The sequence below is a fragment of the Watersipora subatra genome, chromosome 7 (assembly GCF_963576615.1).
Source record: "Watersipora subatra chromosome 7, tzWatSuba1.1, whole genome shotgun sequence".
Lineage (NCBI taxonomy): Eukaryota > Metazoa > Bryozoa > Gymnolaemata > Cheilostomatida > Watersiporidae > Watersipora > Watersipora subatra.
In genome coordinates, this window is record NC_088714.1 from 44,412,230 (window position 1) to 44,434,720 (window position 22,491).

Below are 22,491 nucleotides of genomic sequence, written 5' to 3' on the forward strand. Positions count from 1 at the left end.
AGAATGAAATCTTTGTGAATTTAATTACATGTATATATATTCAAGTAAAATTAATAGGTCCAATTTTCTAGTACAAATCTTACCGGGAATCAAAACTGTACAACAATGTGAATTGTTTGCATTGAAATGGCTTTGCCAAGCTTGTGTTAAAATATGATTGGAAGAAAATGACTAAGTGCATTCCTGAAGAGTAAGTACATTCCTGAAGAGTAAGTACCTTCCTGAAGAGTAAATACATTCCTGAATACAGATTGAACCTTGTGACTATGAGTCGTGTAGTAAATGTTATCTAATGCGGTCACCAGACTATTTACGCTCTGTCATTGAAGAGATAAAATAACTATGCACATGATAAGACTCAAGCTTACTAAAATCCGGCACCACTTGTTGACACCTGCCACTGATAGTATTTCTAGCTATACCTTATGCCACAAAGTTCTATACGCTAAAATGGGCACTAACAACACCTGTCAGACACTGTCCAAGACACATGGATGCAAAGAGAATAAATAGTACTAGGAAGAGATGATGGAGCGGCTAGCAACACCCTCCATCATCAGATTTCTTAGTCCTTAGATTAATAGTCTCGCTAGTAGGTTTGTGTCTCGTGTCCATCTTGCCTTCCAATTCCTTAAACCGTTTCACAGCTGCTACGAAGGCTGTTTCAACGTTCATATTGTCTTTGGCAGAGGTTTCAAAATATGGCATATCATTTTCCTCGCACCAGGATGCAGCTTTCTCCCTCGTTACTGTTCGGTTGACAAGGTCAATCTGCAAGATAAATAAATGTGATGGCATTGGAGAAAGCAATAAACATGATTCGATAACGATTATTCATGGTCTCAATTGAGATACCACTCGACATGCTTTCAATGACTGTGAAAGGTGGGGCTACTAACCTTGTTTCCAATAACAATAAAAGGGAAGCAAGCGCTGTCCGGTACATCAGAGTAATAGAGGAACTCCTCCTTCCAGGCGTTCAAGTTCCTAAAGGATTGTTCATCATCTACGCTAAATGTGAGGAGACAGCAGTCACTACCTCTGTAGAAAGGGGTCCGCAAACTCTTGAACCTCTCTTGCCCTGCTGTATCCCAAATCTAAAATGAAATGATATCAAATACTGCCTTTTTCGCAATATATAATATTTCCATCAGTCACCAAAAATGCTGTCATTATGAAAGTGAAATTGCAGAGAGGCATCCATAAAACTGCCTTAAAACCTAAAGGGCAATGGTTTGCATCTATTTTTATTTTTACATCAGATGAGCAAATTGGTTCACATGTTTTGGTACGCATTCGTTGGCCATCATGAACCAAAACCGAGTTTTTTCCACATGGCGTGAACAGTGACAGCAACCAGATGTTCAGCTAACAGTATTAAGCTACTCTGTTGTCTCATGCATTGGAATCATATCTCATCTGAAGACATGCTTTACTATAATAAGACCTCTGTCTATTCGTCTGAAGACACGGTTGAAGTTTGGAAAAAAGATTGCATCCTGCAGGATTCACACCGGGGACATTCAGCTTGCTAAACAAAGTGTGAACTCTTACATCGATCAGACACCTTCAAGCATTTTGGAATAATTTTACGCATAGTTATTACACCCGACACCTCTTACAGCGCCCTAGACTGCCAGGGTACTAATAAGGCAGAAACTACCAGATAAAGAATAGGCCTCTTTGAATACATGTTCCTTATCTATAGATCAGCCCTTCCTATATATGACTATAACTACACGCACGACTATAACATTATAACAAAAGCATAAAGTTCTTTTATAGATCATAAGTTTCGAGAGCACTGCTACATTAAAGTGCTTTCAGCTTTGTGATATGTAAATACATTTACAAGGTGTTTGTAAACCTGTATACCGTGAGAATTGCAAAAAAATATTGATAGTGAAACATGGTACTACTTGACTATCATGACAAAAAGTGAGATTTCAAAAGATTTATAGAAATGTTGGGATGCTACAACAAACCATTGAAAAGGTTGTCTGATAACATTTCAAAATGAAATCTTCATGTATTTGTAACCATATAACCATGATATATCGCTTTTTATCAATCAATTTGATGCCAGAAGAATGAACAAACCAGTTTTACAGACACAAACGCTCCATGATGCAAACTCCAAGCTGGGACATAAATAGGTAATTTGTCAGCAAAACACACTTACATGTATGAATTACGACATCCATGCCGATGATTAGCAAAAGTATAAATGTGAGACAAACGCACTTCCGCTGCACTTATTCTTATACATTTTGCCATGCAGTTGCCGCGCCACATGTTATGATGACTTATACTGACATGTAGAGGTGATTGTAAATTTAGATTTGACTGTATGTCACTTATACTGACATGTAGAGGTGATTGTAAATTGAGATTTGACTGTATGTCACTTATACTGACATGTAGAGGTGATGTAAGTTGAGATTTGACTGCATGTCACATATACTGACATGTAGAGATGATTGACTATGGAAATTCAATTTTTCATCAATGCTCATCAGTAAGGCAACTAACCATACTAAAGTTACCTTGACCTTATCTATGAGCACAAGTTTCACAGGATACATGGCTATTTCTATCTAACTACAAGAATGAGTAAACAGATGATTGTTCATAGCATGCTGAAAAACAGTTTTGAAAGACTGCAGCTTTTGGTAATTACTGGAACATAATTTTTGTATTGTGTATTTACTTGTAATTTTAGCCTCTGCTCATTACATGCCTCAGTAAACCTCATTTGTAATGAATGTACAACTAGGTAAAACCATAGCTACAACTTGTAACACAAGTACTTATTCCAATAAGGTTAGGTAGCATTTTGGTGAACAAGCCATTGACCATATCAGCGATGGATTTAGGAATTGTCTTCTTATTCATTCTAAATGATGTTGAAAATGAGTTAATAATGTTTTCTCCACTCAGCTGCCGTTCACGGTGGTTTTCCGAACTTACATAACTACTTCTCTGAACACTTAATCTATGGATTTTTTTAATTCGAAGATTGCTTATCCTCAAGGAAATCTTAAGCTGCTTGTATATTGAACCTTCCTTCTTCCTACCACTTTCGTTTATAATTATCTATTAGGTGTGAAGTAGGGTGTACACTATCAAATAGCTTGTCAGTTTTTGTCTGATTCTATGATGCTCAACTTGTGTTGGAAGCGCGCTACACTGATGATGGACATTCTGGGTGCAAATACATTATTTCTTTCTGTTAATTGCTTGTTACAAAAAGTCATGAAGCAAATGGTTAACTGTTAGGTAAAGCCAGGTTTGCTCTACATGAGACAATGACACTGCTGACTCTGTTAGGATCGATTTTCCTGAATGAATTAGCTCAAAGGTTACTGTGGAGACTTTTACGTCCCGCTTATAATTACTTGGGGTTGCTTGAAGAAGGAATAAGTTTCACTGCTAGTCTTTGTTTTATTTAGACTACCGTGAAGTCTGTAAAACAACTTCACATAAACTAGGCGAAAATGTTACATAATACTAATTAAATGATAAAACATAAACTGTACAACACAATAGCGTAAAATAACACACAGTATATAATATAAAAGTCATGGGACTAATGCTGGTGGCTGCCTAACCTTTCCATTAAAAGTCTTCCAAATGCCAAAATTAACTTTGTTGAAACATGTATCTTTACAGCAAATAAAAGGTATTACATCAAAAATACATACATTAAATTCACTGACCTTTGTCTCCTTTTAACAACCTTCGTTTAATAACATTGTTCTGTAGTAAACACTGTTTCCAGTACTAAGGCTTCTAAATTAACTGTTTCCAGTACTAAAGCTTCCAATTAACTGTCTCTGAAATCGGCTGACTTATTTGAATTTAAAGAAATATAAACTAGAGCACCAAAAGGGGTCCTCGGATTGGTCAATCTCTCCGCGATCAACGTCAGGACAGGCAGCAGGCCAACGGTAAAAAACGTGGAATTCACCACCGACGCACTCAGTAACACGACGACGCACTCATTGACACGAAGACAACAGGTCACATTGGGCCACCTTATTTAGTGCTTGTAGCTGTTAGATAATTAAGAGGCAGGTGTCTTCCTGTAAAATGTTTGTCATTGGTTTCTTTATTAAAAGTCTCACGCACATAGGTGTGTTTAAAAGGTTTCTACAGTTACCAACAAATTTTGAGTCACTAACCAAATTTTTTTTTTAATTTGTCGGTACCTACCTGATTGTTAGCATAAGAGAAAAGTTGACAACAACTAATCATATCCTAGTTCCAGCAAGTATTTTTATTCGTAAGGTATTATGGATGTTATACAGGAAACCGGCGTGAGAGGATATGACACAAGCATGACAGTGTTACATGGTCACTGAACATTAACTAGCTGTGTTATACTAGCCAACCACACCCATAAGCTATGCAGGAAGTTATGACAAGTATATTCTGACATGTGACATTCTCTCAGAACGAATGACAAAGCTAATTTCCTTCAAGTATAAAGAACATGAGGAGTGGGCGTTCAATTGATGAATGATTTCAGCTCTACATAACTTTGTCTGTCCAACAGGTGACAATAAGAGAGTGATGAATAATCGCTATCGACATGAACAGAATCATAGACTCGGTTGTGACAGTTAATTACGATTATGTATGGAAACTGTGAGTGATTTGCTGATTTCCCTGGCAAGCTGGATTTGAGGGCACTAAACACAGGTTAGACTAATAAATAACAACGCCATGAAATTCCAGTATTATTAGGCCTATAGCAAGTATAGAACTGCCTACTGATTTACCATGCTGCTTGTTATGAGTCTAAGAATGATAACAACAACCTCAGGTCTCTTCATATGAGCCACCTCATTGCAAAAGGTTACATCAACATAAAAGCCAATTGCTAAAATCAGATTTAAAAACTGAAACGAATTGCTATGCGAGTCGTCGTGTGATTCCATTATTTCGACCAGCAACTTCTTCTTGCTAAGTTTCACAGCTATCTTGTTTAAAGTTGTCACTGTCATCAATAAAAATTTTTGTACACCTTTAGCAGCTTGGAGGAGGAAGTGATCATACGTGAACAATACTGTAGTTACAGGCCGCAGGGATGGCCAATAATTGGCTAGCCTGACAACAGTAAATATAGCGACACGAGGAAGTAAGGCACCAAAACAGTTGACTTATTAATGGCTTGTCCTCGCAAAGCAATATGGTTTCTGCTAACGGAAATTCAAAGTTAAAAACTATTGGTGTGAGCAAGATGGATAGCACACCAACATCGGTGTAAGCAAGATGGATAACACACCAACATCGGTGTAAGTAAGATGGATAACACACCAACATCGGTGTAAGCAAGATGGATAACACACCAACATCGGTGTAAGCAAGATGGATAACACACCAACATTTGCGGCACACTCTTTAAATGGATAATTAATTATAAAAGTCACATCAACAAAGTTTTCAGTTTAAGAAACCTGAAGAGCTGCCACATAAGCAATACGCTAGGGAGGTATGACAGCTGAAGGGAAGTGACATCACAGGTTTCAATTGGGAAAAGCAGTCAAATTAACCTGAGAATAAAAGATTGCAACCACGACTCTCATTTGATATTATCAGAGGCCAATATTGATTTCATTTCCAGCGACTGGTTAACTCAATGGTGATTCATAATGAACCAGATGACATCATCCAAACAGAAGGCAAGAAATACGCCCATTCAGCTGAGAGCCAAATAGAAATCTCCATTTTGACCCACGCACTCCAATGCAGTGGTTGGTGAATCGACAATTGGACGAGAAGCCTTTCACACTCAACTGATTTTTTGATGTTTTAAAATTTTATAGATAATTTACTATTTGAAAATTTGCTCGTAATTTCTGTAATTGCTGTAATTTCCCAGCAAAAATTATTATCATATTCATTTATTAGCTTTCGTTTGGTATGAATACGACACTCGCAAACAAATGTGAGTGTCATATGCTACCCAATGAAAGCTAATAAACTTACTACTATTCAAGCTGCAATCTGATTGGCTGTTGCAGGGGCCTCTGTTGGTAAAATCAGTCCTAGCGGAATCCTCGATGTCCTTGCCTCTAATGCTTTATCATTCATGCTAGATGATTTGTATAACAATTTGAAAAGTGATATTTCCTTAAAAGAACAGTAAGAAATGCTATTGCGCAAGCACACCGCTAAGCGTATCAGTATCAAACCATTGAAACACTCACCTGAATTGTATATGTTTGATCATCTACAAAAATCTCCTTGTTTAAAAATTCTACTCCTATCGTATGGAACGACTGACTGTCAAACTTGTTGCAGACGTATCGATTCATGAGTGATGACTTTCCCACTTTGCCGTCGCCTAACAAAACGACCTTGAGCATACGACTTCTACCCGAGTTCCGATTCATGCTGACAGAGACGGACATGTTGACATGTGTAGCCCGTCAACTGTAACAGGTAAGGCGCTGGTAAGTCACCCGAAGCAAACTTTTCTCTTCTCAGATCTACAAATGTTTTGATACAAATGAGCCTATTGGCCTTTCCGTATATGAAACAAAATTTTCACATTTCTAAACAATGACATCTAATAGGCTGCACAAAAAATCGCAGGTATTAATTACTTCTAGGACTTTTTAACGATGTTGAGTTCAATCAATGATAGCCATATAAACCAATTTAACTGCTAACCGTAGACAGGTGACCACTCTGACTGCTAACCGTAGATAGCTGACCACTCTGACTGCTAACCGTAGACAGGTGACCACTCTGACTGCTAACCATAGACAGGTGACCACTCTGACTGCTAACCATAGACAGGTGACCACTTTGACTGCTAACTGTAGACAGGTGACCACTCTGACTGCTAACCGTAGACAGGTGACCACTCTGACTGCTAACCATAGACAGGTGACCACTCTGACTGCTAACCATAGACAGGAGACCACTCTGACTGCTAACCATAGACAGGTGACCACTCTGACTGCTAACCGTAGACAGGTGACCACTCTGACTGCTAACCATAGACAGGTGACCACTCTGACTGCTAACCATAGACAGGTGACCACTCTGACTGCTAACCATAGACAGGAGACCACTCTGACTGCTAACCATAGACAGGTGACCACTCTGACTGCTAACCGTAGACAGGAGACCACTCTGATATACACTCAGTGCTTAAGCTTATTGCCATAAAAACATTTCTAATGTAAAATCTCATCTATTTAATGCCAACTTAAATTAAATAATTATTAAAAATGAAACAATTTAAACTATATAAAGCAACTTTCTTTTTTGAAGTTGTACGTACACTAGATTATAATAATATGATTTTACTACAAACTTGACTCCTTAAATTCACTGCATTTACTTGATCAAATTACTTCATCTAAAATTTGAAAAATTAGACTTCAATTTCATCAAGTTCAATTTTCAAATAATTATATTACATAATGATATATCATATTATTATATTACATTATTATAATTATATTATTATATTAAAATACCCAATGAAAAAGACCGACAACTGAAACCTTTTTATTAATTCACTACAAGATGACTCTAAGCCTAGTTGTAATCTATGGGTCCTGCCAACACTTACAAACAAATACTCATGAACAAATGAGCTTACTCATGCGCAGGAGACTGTTTATGTAGAGATAAAGGCTGTTGGTGCCATAATTTATAAGCACAACTGAACTATTATTGTCCAGTTTCGCAAAACAATATTTAACATTCGATATTAGCTGTAGCCTAAAACATTTTGGATCGACTGACTAAACTCTGAACTGAATAGACCACGACTTCAACTGACTCCAACTCCCATAACTACATCTGCCAACAATCTAAAGACATTTGAAGTTTGTTATATGTGGTCACATATGACAACATATAATATATAACATATAATATAATATGTGGTCACATATGACAACATATTTTTGAAACTTACTTAAAATATAGACATGCTTCTCATCAACATTTTGAGTGACTCATTGAATTGACAAGTGACTTAGAATCATAGGATTTAACCATTATGTACTATTAACTATTATGTACTGTTAGTTTTATGAAAATGTTGCACAATTTCAGCTAAAACACTTAGTTCAGAGGTTATAAATGTATTTCTGCCTAGAGGACTGTCAACCAACTGTTGATGAAACTACATGAAAGCGCTCTTCATATGAAAAATAAAGGTAACTGTAGTAATTAGTATAGTAAAAGTAATGAAAATAAAGTATATTGTAACTTGCATCTTCTTCAAATGAGTCCTATACAATGTACGAGAATAATATACTGATAACATGAAGTCACACTGAATCATATTTCATCGCTATACTGATCATAAGATATTAACCAACCCAGGTGTGAAGTAGCTAAATAGATTAAAAACTTTATAACTACTCAAAAAATTGTGGATTGAATGGTTAAAGCTTCTAAAATAATAAGCTAAATAGTTCACCGATAAAATTATGTTAGGAACATTCTCTATAAGGTGACGTGACATAAGGCTATTTGGAATAGGGTCCTTAGTTTGTGTCAGCAACATACAGCTTTCACAGGAGACAAATTTAATTTTAGAATTGTTGACTCTCATAAGGTAATATTTTACTGATAAAAACCATTGCGCAAACCCTTGAAATGTACTTTCAATATCACTGAATTTTACCTGCCCTACACCCTTTTCGCCTTTCGCCCTACATGATATTTTACATACCATAGAAATGCAAAATATCAAGCTAAGCCAATTGACTTCCTGTATCTTGAAAAGTAAGCCAAAAACAACTGGTTGCGGAGAAGATACTAGTCATGGCATCCTGGGGTAAATTGTAGCTAAACTGTGAGGAACAAATACCTGTTATTTAAATACATGTAACATGCTTGATTGGTCAGATCCGAAGACAATAGCTACTTCAAGTCAAGAACAGCTGATTATATAAGGCTTATGACTGCAATATAATTGAGATATGCTTCTTCAGAATGCTCTTATTGTACAGTGACTTACTAACCCTGTTATCTGTCCTGGTCGCACAATGCTCTATGAGCTTTATTATGATGGTTATATCTAAATAATTTTCAACCCGGCTTCTTTTTAACTTATCATATTTTCTGCCTCCCCTGTTTTAGAAGCACTGCTAAGTTTTGGGAGCAGCTTAGATAAAAACATGTAATGCCACTAACAAAATTTTTTTATCTGAAAAATTTCAACGCCATTTTAAACCCACACATGACTATATACTTATGTCAGATTCCGGTCAGCTCTTCTTATAACCATTGGAAACCTGCAGCTTGAAAACAATTTTAAATATTTTTGCAACCATATAACCAGCATAAGGAGCTAAATATTACAGGAATATATTTTTACTGCAACACCACTAGCACACAACTAACTCTCCCTCCCTCTCCCTCCCGATTTTGCTGACTAGTCTTACTAAATTGTGAAATAACAATTAGTTTTTACGAAATTCCTATTATTTTTAAGCAACCGCAGTTGTTTTAAAATACAATTAACCGTGACCTTACAACAATATCAGGCCGCTAAAGTATACAAATAATTGTTCCATCTGTCTAAATACTGAAGACATTGAAAACCTTTCAACGTTACAAGTTAGGCAAATCGTATGCTGCGCTGCACGGTAGACACAAAAATAAGTTTCAAAAACTTGACTTTCTGCGAAGCTCAACTCTCAAAATAGGTTTTCCCACATGAATTTACTTAGATTTCATCACACATTCATATACCTTTATTAAATATACTTTCACTACTAAACAAGCCAAAATTAAAAACACGATCAACGCAGAATAATAATAAACATTTCTATACAGGTTGAAATTATTTGCCTTTTCGATAAAATCGACGACAACAAATAGACAAAATAATTAAAAGGTTCGGTGTGAAACTGAGCAAAGCAAGTCCTTATCAAACATCCATATCAAAGCAGACAATACTAACTGTAGGTAAATGGATGTTATACAAAACTTCATCCAGCGTTATGTAAACTCGCGCTTCCTTATTGGATTGAATATCATCGAGCTATAAATGCACTCAGTAAAAACAGCTGCTCTCGAAGCGAGATCAAGGTAGAGGTCAACGTTAGCTTTTATCAATATTTTTTAATAAAAAAAATAATATTTACAAAACGGGCGTATACAAAGATCAGCCGCACAACTTAAATTTGTTTAAAAGTTAGTTTATTTTTCTTTCTGAAATAGACTGGTAACCAAGCCAATGCAAACATCTCGCAATGGAATAGTAGCGCGTTTCCAAACGAAAATACATACAGAATTCACGTCTACGGCAATTCTCACCGCGTTTCAAACTGGTGACTTTTCTTTATAACAAATCGACCAGCTAAGTAAAATCTAGTTACTATCCAAGAAGTTTTGCGGTCGCAGTATTCGGTATATACGGTATAGAAATTCCTGTTACAATCCTAAAATGGAACCGAAAAGTTTTCTACCGTATACGCCGTATACCGTGGCTCCTTCAGGGCTTTTTGGATAAGAACTAAATTTTACCGACTAGCAATAAATCACCATTACCGGTATTGGAAATGAACAACAGACAAGTTGCTTACAGGGCAAAATTAGCGGAGAGTAGAAGTGTAACTGCGAATAACTAATTTAAATCTACATCACTTTAAATATAAACTTGCAAACAGTGTCGGGAAAAATGTAAACGAGAAGTGCGCATAGGATATCCTGCACATTTCAAGGAGTAGCCGACATTTTTTAAACCACTTTATCATAAACATCTCTGGTGCTTTTGAGATTGTCGTTCACACCAATTATATAAACCCTTCATAAATTCGCAACGTGGGGGTTTTTATATCATTGTTCACGCTAACAAAATTGGGAAATGCAGTCATAAGCAACGGTTCGTACGCTAGTGCTATACAAAATTTAAACTATCAAGAGGCCCTAGATTTATGGATACGCTATTTTTGAGCGTAACTTTATTTATAAAATGTATTCACAGCAACATGTATGTGTAACCATGTAAAAGGGTTGCAAAAGCTAGACTTAAATTGGTTATTGTAATGTTATGTTTCTTGTATGATTGTAGTGGCAATTGTTGGAGTGCAGACATTGTAGTGAAGGAACAACAGTTTGTATTAGCCAGTAAATTTATGTGATATCAATGCCCATCACCTAGGCTATCTACAACAGGAAAACAAAAACACACTAAGCAGTGTGTTAGCAAGAACCAATTAAATGTAAACAAGAAACACAAGGATTACAACTATGAAAAGGCAAACATAATAATGGTTGTTTGCAGGGAAGGATGGATGATGATGAGACTAAGATCAAGAATTTCACAGTTATAGTCTACAAGTTGTGAGCCTTTTTGAGTATTCAATGTGTTCCTTTACCTGCCAAAACACACTTTCTTATTTATTTGTTCTAATAGAAAGGAACCAGCTTTTGAGAAGCTATGCAGCTGAATCTTTTTTTCAGAATGGCCCTGTATCTATGTTACCTTTGAAAAAATGAGATAGTGTAACTACGTTCTTCAAAATCTATTTTACAATCTAAAAAGGTAATAACTGGGTTTTCACTTGTAACTATTGTCGAAATATTTTTCATCCCATATTAGAGGAAACCGGATCAAATTGAGCAGGCAAATTGTTCAGGACTTGTGTTATCCTCCCATCATTCATTTTTATACAAATCATATGTGGGTTCACATCTGATTTCTTGTGAATTATTATTTTAAGCAACCACTCGCAGATAATCGTTATATTTGAGTAGTAAGCACAATCACTTTCAACTCTCTGGCTTAATATGCATGACAGAAGTTAAGGAATAAACTGACAGTCTCACTAATTATTAAGTCTATCAACTTCCATACTCCGTGAACCTAACACAAACATGGTGCCTCGAGTGAGAAAAGAAGATTATCAATAACTGCAGCTACTTTCAATCAGCTGATGAAGATAATACTTAACTACTACCTCAATCTCAAACAGAACAAGGGTGGATGAAGCTGGCAACTTTATAGTTTCTAGACCGCTGCAAAATGGTAATGACTTGTCATCCCGATGGAACCATTTCACAGAAAAATTAAACTACTATCTTATAGCATCAGAGAAGGCAGACAAAGATGATAAGTTCAAAGTAGCTATTCTTCTATGATGCATCGGTCCTTGAGAAGAGGATATTTTCAAATTATTTAGATTTGAAACGGGGAAATCAAAAGAAAATTATGACGTGACAGAGAACTTCGATCAGACTTACAACAAAATGTCAAACAATAATCAAACGTCACCAGCTTCTTTCTACACAACAAGATTTTCAGTCTATAGATAAACATGTAACTACATAACACAAGATAGCCAGAGAGTGCAGTCTAGGAGACATGTATGAAGAATTTATAATGCAAGCACTCCTGCTTGGAATAGCAGACAACTCACTTAGAAAGAAACTCTTTGAAGTAGTAGAAGGCCTCACTTTGGAGGAAGCTGTCAAGAAGTTCAAGATATCAGAATCATCACAAGCAGATCTTCAATCTATTAAAAGTTTACTTGCGACAAAATTGACATTGCAATTATTTAGTATCAAAAGATTCACCTTGTTTTACTCTGCTGTGTTTTAGGTGCAAAATATGTGGAAATGTGATTACAAACTCTTAAAAAGCCCAAAAACGAACAGTTAATTGCAGCCATCACGAAAACGCCGAAGATTGGAATCCCTTTCCAATACGGCTCAAATGGCCCGTAGTTGAACACGATGGCTTCTGTTTACACTTTCATGCAAACTCATTCGTCGAAATATTTTCGCAAATCAACCTCGCGCATTCAATAAAGCCAAGTCTATTGTCCTTATGCATCTATTTCATCATCATTGTTGTGCTGTCATTTTGAGCACTGATATCTCAAAACCTACCATAAAAACTCGTTTAATTTTTTAATCTTAGCTCGAAGGAGTGCATATCATCCTCTGATAAACATGATGAGCCTGTTGGTCACATGTGATAGTCGAAAAATGGTGCAGAAATTGTTCACGTTATTTGGCAGAAAGTATGGGTCACATGATCAGGTTACGACTAAATAATTAGACCAGGCTGAAATGAAACAGTACAGTAGCGAGCATTTATATTTGATACTGGCTTTTCGGTAGAACCTAGCCTGTCTTGAGAAACTGTTGTTTTTGCGGAGTTGTCCCCCATTGAGTGGGCGAGCAACAACACCTTGTCACAAGACGTACTGCACCTGATGCATCAGCTGCACTTATAGGGAGTTGTTATTTTCCGTCTACGCGGCTTGGTTGCGATGTTATGTCGGTCGCTCCATTGGTAATCATAACGGATTTCGCACAAAAATTTATGTAAAAAAATTAAGATAAGAACGTTTAACTAGTGACCCGTCTCTGCAGTAAACTTTAGTAGAATTTGAGAACTTAAGCAACAACAGCGACTAAACATGTCATTATGTGGGCTTTCAGTCAGTTTTCATTCTATTTTTGTATCAGTCAGTTTTATTTGTTCTTATGGATTTTATTTTTAATATATTTCATTCTTAAGTTCTACTAAAGTTTATTATAGAGACTGGTCTTTGGTTAAACGTTGTAATCTTGTTTTTTCTACATAAATTTTTGCGTGAACTCCGTTATGATTACCAATGGATCGACCGACATAACATTGCAGCCAAGCCGCGTAGACGGAAGAGAACAACTCCCTATAAGTGCAGCTGATGCATCAGGTGCAGTACGCCTTGTGACAAGCTGTTGTTGCTCGCCCATTCGACGGGGGAACAACTCCGCAAAAACAACAGTTTGTCAAGACAGGCTAGGTAGAACCCAAGGCGTTTGTCATAAACTAGTGCTACGAGATGTTTTATATTGAGCCTTTTATTGGCCTTTAGTTTTATTTGATAACATCACATGTCAAAACAATAACCACAATGAGTACGTCATCGAAATAATGGGATTTCAAACTACTGCATTTTTGTGACGGCTGCGATTAACTGTTCGTTTTTGAGCTTTTAAGAGCTTGTAATCAGATTTCCACATATTTTACACTTAAAACACAGCAGGGTAAGACATAGTAAACCTTTTGATACCAAATAACTGTATTGTGAATTTTGTTGCAAGTCAACCTTTAAACAAGATGTAACAATGTAGTGGTCACAGACTGGCTCAATTTGACCATCTGCGTGAGCATGGTGTACATGAGAATTGCAAGAAAACCTTTCTACAAAAATTGCCTTTCTGTATTTTACCTTGAGCTTGTAAATACCTGGATGTAATGTTCATGGTCATAAAGTCATGTTGCAAATGTAAGCAATGAAGCACATGGTAAGTAGAAAATGGTAATGCTCAGCTTGCCCCGAAGCTCAACTCACTCTCCTCTACAAACACTGCATGAATGCAGCTATTGATAAATTAGTCAAATTTACGCAAACTTCCTTGCAGTTGTTGAAAATCTCTTTTTGATGAGGCCGTCATACAGCCCTGTATTTCGACCGCCATGATTATTGTATGTGTTGTGTCAATTCTAATGAACAGTGAAACTAACTTTTGGTCTATTTTCTACAAAAAAATTGCGCAGTAAATTTGTTAAACAATCGCGTACGTTATCATTTTTATTTAGTTGAAGATGAAGGTAGTTAGCAACATAACTAGATTGGTAATAATGATTAGCTTGCGGAGCTTCAATATCAATATTTTGTATTAAATAGCTTTTGAAATTTGTGGTGATTAGTTCGATTGTTTATTGGAAGTGCAGTGCCTATGTTACTCTAGCTTTTTAAGGAAATCATAGCAGTCTGCTTGTGACAGATGGGAAAATGCATGGTTAGCTTTGCTTGCTACCTATCAGCTCAACTGCACTAAAACTAACCCACTAGCTGACACACGCTCTCATCAGAGTTGTTAAGGCTACTTGGTGTAACACTTATTACCCCAATTACAAAAGTGTTGGTGCTACTAACAGCGTTTAGACCATCCAAGACTTCAACACACTACATCTAATGCAATCTAGTACAGCGGAACCTCGGTTGTCGAATGCTTTGGTTCTCGACCAATTCAGTTTTTGACCAAAAAATTTGAGATTTGTTCGTTTTAGATCTCGAACATAAATTCGGTTTTTGACCAAATCGGAGCATGCGCATTGGAATTAAACTTTCAGAACAGTTCTGGAAGCAGCATGAAAACATTCGTTAACAAAGGTTATTTATGAAGCAAGATTATGCTTCATAAATTCTTTACAAAAGGAAGGAACCATCTGGGACGATGTCCTTCTACTGAAGAGATTTGCTAGGGAGACAACTCCTTCAGTCGCGCTACCTTAAATTGTTTTGGAGGAGGATTCTCTTTCAAAGATGTGAAATAAACGTGCCATTGCTGTTTATATTTTTTTTATCACACGATTTGTGATGTAACTGATCTGTTGCATTTGTTGCTGTTTCATTATCAATTTCTACAATTTTTGGTATTGCGTGTTAACCTTTAATGTTTTCGCTGTTTTAAGAGCAAAACGTACCAATTGTTTACTTTTTGTTTTCTTTTTTCATCATCATAGATAGAAAATCTTATATTAAAATTAAACATGATCTATATCTACCCGTTTTTATTTATAGTATGCAGTATACAGTACAGTTTATGGTGTAAAATGTTAAAAAATACTTTACCAAAGTTGTTTTCTCGCTATGGAATGGATTAAAATTTGCATATGTTAATTCTAATGGGAATAATTGTTTCTGATCTCGAACAACTCGGTTTTTGAACACCCTTCTGGAACGGATTATGCTCGAGAATCGAGGTTCCACTGTAGTGTGATGTACCCAGTTACTACTTGAGTGCACCTTTTGTATTTATCTTTGCATACTTACAAGTATGCAGGAAAAATGAAACAAGGTAATGTTAAGTCTCTTCCTTTTACAGCTTATTGCATGAGTAGATTGCTGGTTATCATACTAATTGTTACAGCATGTCTGCTGTATTAACTCGCTGGACTGTGCGATGGAGCCGGAAACATCCATTGATTGCATGCGTAGTAGTGTTGCTGGCTTTCAGTGCTTCATATGCAGTGTTGAACAGAAGTAAAACAGGTATTTACAGGAATAATTCCTCTATTCTCTCTTATTGTTTTATCTGTTCTCAATCATAGCAGCAAATCATGACAGCGAAGTTACCTCAAGTAAGTATTTGCCACTAAAATTCTATTCGCGGCACATTTTAATATGAATCTGTGTTAAGATCTTCAAGCCTGTTATGTAATAAATGCCAAAATGTAAGTTTTGGAGTTGATTTCTGCATGAGCTGACTGGCTGTTTATGGCTGTAGTTACTTTCACTCATTTTGCGATATTTGATGGTGCTATTTTCTTCGGGGTCGTCTTATTTTTGACGACCAATACTGTCAATGCATTCGAGTCTCTGACCTTGGTCAAAGTTTTGCTGTCTTGAACTACCAATTATCCTGTTCAGTCTATTATGATCTGGACAGTTAGGCAGTTTTTTGCTTCAGCAAACAACTGCCTAACCGTCCAGCTGTAGAATTATAAAGTTGTATTTAAAGTCTTTCTAAACCATGAGGTACAAACTCGATGTAATATATATACATGTACAGTATGTCACTTTTGACAACTTGTGTTGGATGTGAGTCATATATTTCTATTGACAACTTGTGTTGGATGTGAGTCATATATTTCTATTGACAACTTGTGTTGGATGTGAGTCATATATTTCTATTGACAACTTGTGTTGGATGGTTAATTTATATATTTTTAAGTAGTAGCTGTAAAGTGGCATATCCTAGTACTTATTTTATATCCAGCAACAGTTCAAAAGTTAATTGATGGATTCGACAAGGTGAAGCGCGAGAAAAGTTAACATTTAATAACGGAATTCGTAAGTACTATGTTGTCGTCTATTGCTTATTATTTCAGTGTAATGTTTTTGATTTCTGTTTTTTAGTTTCCAGCATCCTTGGTAAGTTACTGTTGTGTCGAATGTATGCTACCTTGCTTTCAGCAGTGATAATCAGACAACTCACGCTAGGATTGTTAACACTCCGAGTTAAATAGATTCTTCCTGCTGACTTTGCAAAATAATAAAGCTGATTATTTCATCCGTTGTAAGATTTGTTGTGAATCTAATTAAATTTTCTGCTAACATCATTTCTTGTAACTTCTCAAAGCTCTAAGTATTGTAAGTAAACACATGTAGCATGAAAGAACATTGAAGTTGTTGTCTTGTCTCTCACCACTCTTCTTTCCTTTCTGTCTAATTAACAGTTTAATTATTGCCATATTGATTTTGGTGACAGACATAAAGCTATTATTATTATTTGCTTGGTTTTCATTATTACTGCATAATCACGAATATCATTTGGTTTTGCTCAAAGAGAAGCATTGTATAAGGCTTGTAAGAATCTCCTATTTGTCTGTCCAGCGGCTGTCGGTAACGAAATTTGGGCGACACCGATGTCACAGTACAAATGGCCACTGGAGATTGAAGCTCATAACGTTGTACGTGATTATAAAGCAGGAAGGTTGGCTCTGAAACCAATAACAAAGGATAACACGACTATTATACTATATCCAAACAAGGCACGTTGCGGGGGTAAGACCATAATCATTATTATCTTCGTTACTTGCAGTGGGTTCAGTCGGGGCAGAATGAGAGCATTACATCTGATCTCTGCAGGTGTGATATTTGAGAGCACTACAGGTAACCTTTGACCTTGGGCATTATTATAAGTGACCTTTAACATATGTGGCTTTTACTGTTATATGGAACCTTTGACATGTTACGGGTGAACTTTCAACTTATTATAGGTGACATTTGACATTATAAGTGACCTTCGACATTATTATAAGTGACCTTTGATATTGTTTTATGTGATTCTGCATTGATAACTAGTTGAATATAATTAGAAATCCCCCTGTCATACAGCCCACGACCAAAGTGATAATGGAAAAAGAAAGGGTACTGATGGTTGAGAAATGCAATATTAGCAGTCAAATGGCACTGCAGTGCAATAGGAGAACTGCAATGGTAGCTGTAATGTCCTGGGTGTTATTATGTACAACAAACAACAATAATGGAAGGAAAAGATTATATGTTTATATCTCTCCTCTGCAATAGGAAAAATTCAAAATTAGAAGTAAAATGGCAAGCTGCTGTGTAATATACACAGGCTGGGGTGCTGTATATCATTGGTCATAGCAACCGATATCAAGAAGTTGTGATATTTATCTAGATTTCTCTATTTATATCTAAAAAATTATGTTGAATTTAAAAATCTAAACAGATTTTAGCTGGTTGTCATAGAAATAGATGTATATCTATAAGAAAATGTAGGCCTATTACCTAATTTTGCAGATATTAAAAACGGCTTGGCAGTACCGCGATATTGGGCACAGCTGCAGTATCATCAACAAAATCTTTAGAAAAATAATAACAGTAAAATATTGCACACCATCGGTCACTATATACTTCGATCTTGTAAATTCGAATGATTATTCTTATAACTAAATCTCATAATAATCTTATAAAATCGAATAATTATTGTTACAATTAAATATTGTAATAATCTTATAAGAATCGTTAGAAAAATATCATCGTCATTTCCTTTACTTTCACGGCTTTGGACATCAGTTGGAATACCAAAGTACTCATTATAAGTGTCCAAAATGTCAGAGTCCAGTAGAATCAGCAAAAAAGAAACGATTACTTTTCAGTACTTCTACGTTAATTACAAAAACCTTCGGCAATTGGACAATGCATAGACTGGTAAAATGTGCACGCTTTTCTTGTAAAATGCGGACAACTTGATAGTTCTACTCTCTCTCGCACGGCCTTATCGGCGTTTCGTTGGCCGGTCTTAATTCTGATTAAAAAACGCTTGTCAAAAATTTAATGACGACTTTAGGCTAAATTAATCTGTCTATTTATGTATAATCCGATCAGATGGGTAAGGTTTAGGATATTGTCTACAAATTTCAAAGACTTGGTAACATATTTAAATAGGTTTATATGTGTTTTGTATCATTATTATACTTAAGCGACTCCATTGAAAAATGGTTAGATTTGTTGATGAGATGTTGGTACAAGGGTTTGCGACGGTGTTGATGAATAATTTTCGGGAGTTGTGTGCACATATGCATTTATCATAAAGCTCCCAAACAATCGCTTCGCTTGTGTTTGGTCGTGGGATAAACATCAACTTTTATGATACTTTTATGATAGTATTTTCAGTGTTTTTATCTTGAATATAACGAAGAATTAAAATAATCACCATCTAATTTGCAGCTTACCAGATTATCGTAAGTGAAAACAAGAAATTAGAGTTACGCTGCCCACAGAACTCAGTCTAAGAGGTAATGAACTGACCATAAGATATGCTTTCAAATCTAACTTACGAGCTAAGAATTGCCAAAAGATTTCTGGCAAAGATCTAAAAAAAATATATATATATATACAGCAAGCCACACTGCCTGTTTTTTTTTACCTTGATCTGTTGTTTAAACTCATTGCTTTCATATATAATTTTCAATTTTCAGACTCCACCACAAACAGCTTTGCAAGAGACCAAGTAATACATATAAATAGATGCAAGAAATTTTACAAGTGGTCGTCCGACAACTGGCGAAACTAGAGAATAATGTTAATAGTGATAATGCTGGGAGTAAAGATTTCTGGTAATATGGAATGAGGCATAGTTTGCGAATGGTTGTAGGACAATAATAAGTGAGAGCGATAGTGATTATAAACATAGTCAAATAAATGGGCACATATGATGAGGATCCTGCGTGTTTATTTTGTCTAGAATTATTTGCCAAGTTTCAATTCACATGAGTAAGTGCTTCTCTCGTTATTTCAGCAGTACTGAAGCACATCTTTCAATAGTTGAAGATATAGTATTGGTACATGAAACTCTTGGGGCACCAGCTTAATGAGCTACTACATTTATGGTGACAGGTTAATATGTCACATCATCCTGGGCTTTGCTCGGCGTGCTACATAATCTTTTCTGTTGCAGCAAAATGGACAAACTGCAGAAGAACTCAGTAGTGTGATCTTTAGCTCATAGGTCAGGAACCATGATGAAAAAAACATGTTCAGGGTTTTTGAAAAATAAAATACAAATAATGGCATTGCTTAACACGAGCTACATCATAATCATCATGATCATAATAATGGGACCGCCTGGTAATTTCATAATAGTTGTTTTCATTTATGGCATAAACTTCCTTTCCCTATAATCTCAGACCATACATATTGTACATATTTGAAAAACAAATTTTCTAGACATTCTGTCTACCACCAAAGGCGCACTCTAGTAATAAAATCTGTTTAATGGACACCCATTATATCCTATCAGGTCAGTTTAGGCTTATAGTGTCATACCAAATACTAGGATGCTAGAAATACTCTAAAGAAACTTAAAAACACCACCAATGAACTTTTATAGAGCTATGTTCTAAAATTATGTCAAATTAAATTGCGTTTTCCACAAATTTAAACATTATTTGTTTTGGATTTTTGTACCGCTTTATGCCGAAAATGCCATAATGTACCAAAATCCAACTGATAAAGCAAGTATCAGTTAGTTTTACATAATATTCTTTTCCTGTACATTCTGAGCTTTCCATTGATGTGCATATTGTCATAATTCACATAATACCGACAGAACAATATATGAATTAACAACAAAAAATGTGTTTGTTTAAAGTTGTCCCATAATTACGATCACCGCTGTAAGGCATGTCGACTTTCAATACCCAAAAATTGGTGGTATTAAGAGCTCTTTAACATTTAAGAATTGTTTGTTTTTCAATATTACGTTCTGTTGGTGGCTCATCTAAACATCTGTAACTGGCAAACCGTTAAACTCTCATTCATTCATTGTCAGCCATTATGTTAAAACACGAGTGACACTTTCATGATGTTTTCTATCCTTTGAAGTTGAATTATACTATAATACCTAGTATTACATAATACATATAGCTGAATGTTAAATAAGCTGTGAATAAATTCTCATTTGCAGCATCCTTAATCATTGTGAATTTAGTCAATGCCCATAAGATATATAAAAAATTAATCCTCATTTTGTCCTGATTTCAAACATGTAAACTAAACAGCTGTAAAATCACGTTTTTGAATGATTATGTCAACTGAATTCTCAATATTTTATGTTTTAATGATTGAAAATAACAAATTGTACAAATAAAATCTCACCAAATTTATATATATGTGCATATATATAAATTTGGTGTGATTATAAACAGCTAAATTTATATATATATATATATATATATATACAGTATATATATATATACAGTATATATATATATACAGTATATATATATATATACAGTATATATATATATACAGTATATATATGCAGTATATAAACTTGGGTGTTTGCTGGTCTGTTGTCTGCATGTCCAGTTATAGCTATAAAGTTATAGAAACGAAAAAAACCGCTTTGTACTGGAATTGAACTCGGAAACCCCAATATTTCAGATAGACGCACTAACCGCTATGCCACCTTGCCAAATATGGAATAATTGTAGATATACTTATTACACCTGCCAATCTTTAATGGTGATTGGTTAAAATATTCACGCTTCAGCGAGCATGCTTGAGCAACGAGAAGAACAATATTTGCCGAGACTTGGAATAGCTATAAATATTAAGCATATTAAGCATAGACTTAATTAAACTTTTAGCGCACTCAGAAATAAACAAACACCTTCATTTAAAAGTTAGAATGGTAAATATTGTTTGTTGATTAAAAAAGAATTTTTTGTGCAAAAACTTTTTTATTACTCGAGCTGCGCCAAGCATTCAGCTAGTACATTTATATTTACTTATTTCAAGTCATGTACATGTATAGGACTTGAAATAAAGGTCCGATCTATTTCAGGTCATGTACATGTATAGGACTTGAAATAAAGGTCCGATTTATTTCCAGTCATGTACATGTATAGGACTTGAAATAAAGGTCCGATCTATTTCAAGTCATGTACATGTATAGGACTTGAAATAAAGGTCCGATTTATTTCAAGTTATTTACATGTATAGGACTTGAAATAAAGGTCTGATTTATTTCAAATCATATACATCTATATAATAGGGCTTGAAATAAAGGTCCAGTCTATTTCCAGTCATGTACATGTATAGGACTTGAAGTAAAGGTCCGATCTATTTCAAGTCATGTACATGTATAGGACTTGAAATAAAGTTCCGATTTATTTCGCACACCATCGTAGTTGATAGTTATTTTTAGCCTTCCTACTATCATGCTTTAGAAAGCAATGATCAGCCTGTTTTTGTTTGAGCTTTGCAGTTTAATTGTTTTTATTGTTTATAAATAGATAATATTTTTGCTTTAAAATTAGTGCAGCATGGCAAAAATTACCAAACATGAATGAAAATAAAAATGTAAAAGACAGAAATATAACGACATTAATCTAGACATGGTTTTTTTTGATGTCATGACAAAATAAAAGTTTCGGTCGACAAATACACAAGAAGCAGCGCGGGT

At 35.4% G+C, this 22,491-nt stretch overlaps 2 protein-coding genes across 3 annotated transcripts in view; one reads left to right on the plus strand and one right to left on the minus strand.

Annotated features, from left to right (window-relative positions):
- Positions 1-19: 19 nt before the first annotated feature.
- LOC137401126 (ras-related protein Rab-9A-like) lies at positions 20-10,068 on the minus strand. The gene is made up of 4 exons (XM_068087493.1): positions 9,947-10,068; positions 6,216-6,497; positions 900-1,097; positions 20-771 (listed from the first exon to the last, which is right to left on the minus strand). Exons 2-4 carry the CDS (start codon positions 6,417-6,419, stop codon positions 538-540), a joined length of 636 nt encoding a protein of 211 aa, XP_067943594.1. The 5' UTR covers positions 6,420-6,497; positions 9,947-10,068; the 3' UTR covers positions 20-537.
- A 761-nt stretch (positions 10,069-10,829) lies between these two features.
- The window catches only part of LOC137399750 (beta-1,3-galactosyltransferase brn-like), a 29,420-nt gene continuing 17,758 nt past the window's right edge, over positions 10,830-22,491 (plus strand). Inside the window, exons 1-5 of one of the 2 annotated variants that reach the window (XR_010979172.1) lie at positions 10,830-10,870; positions 11,273-11,331; positions 15,922-16,043; positions 16,911-16,925; positions 17,388-17,558. Coding sequence is in view for 1 of the 2 variants with exons in the window: in XM_068085967.1 (XP_067942068.1) it covers positions 11,279-11,331; positions 15,922-16,043; positions 16,911-16,925; positions 17,388-17,558 (361 nt within the window). In the remaining variant the exon portion in view is untranslated. The remainder of the gene's footprint in view (positions 10,871-11,272; positions 11,332-15,921; positions 16,044-16,910; positions 16,926-17,387; positions 17,559-22,491) is intronic. The other variant, XM_068085967.1, reaches the window with a different exon arrangement.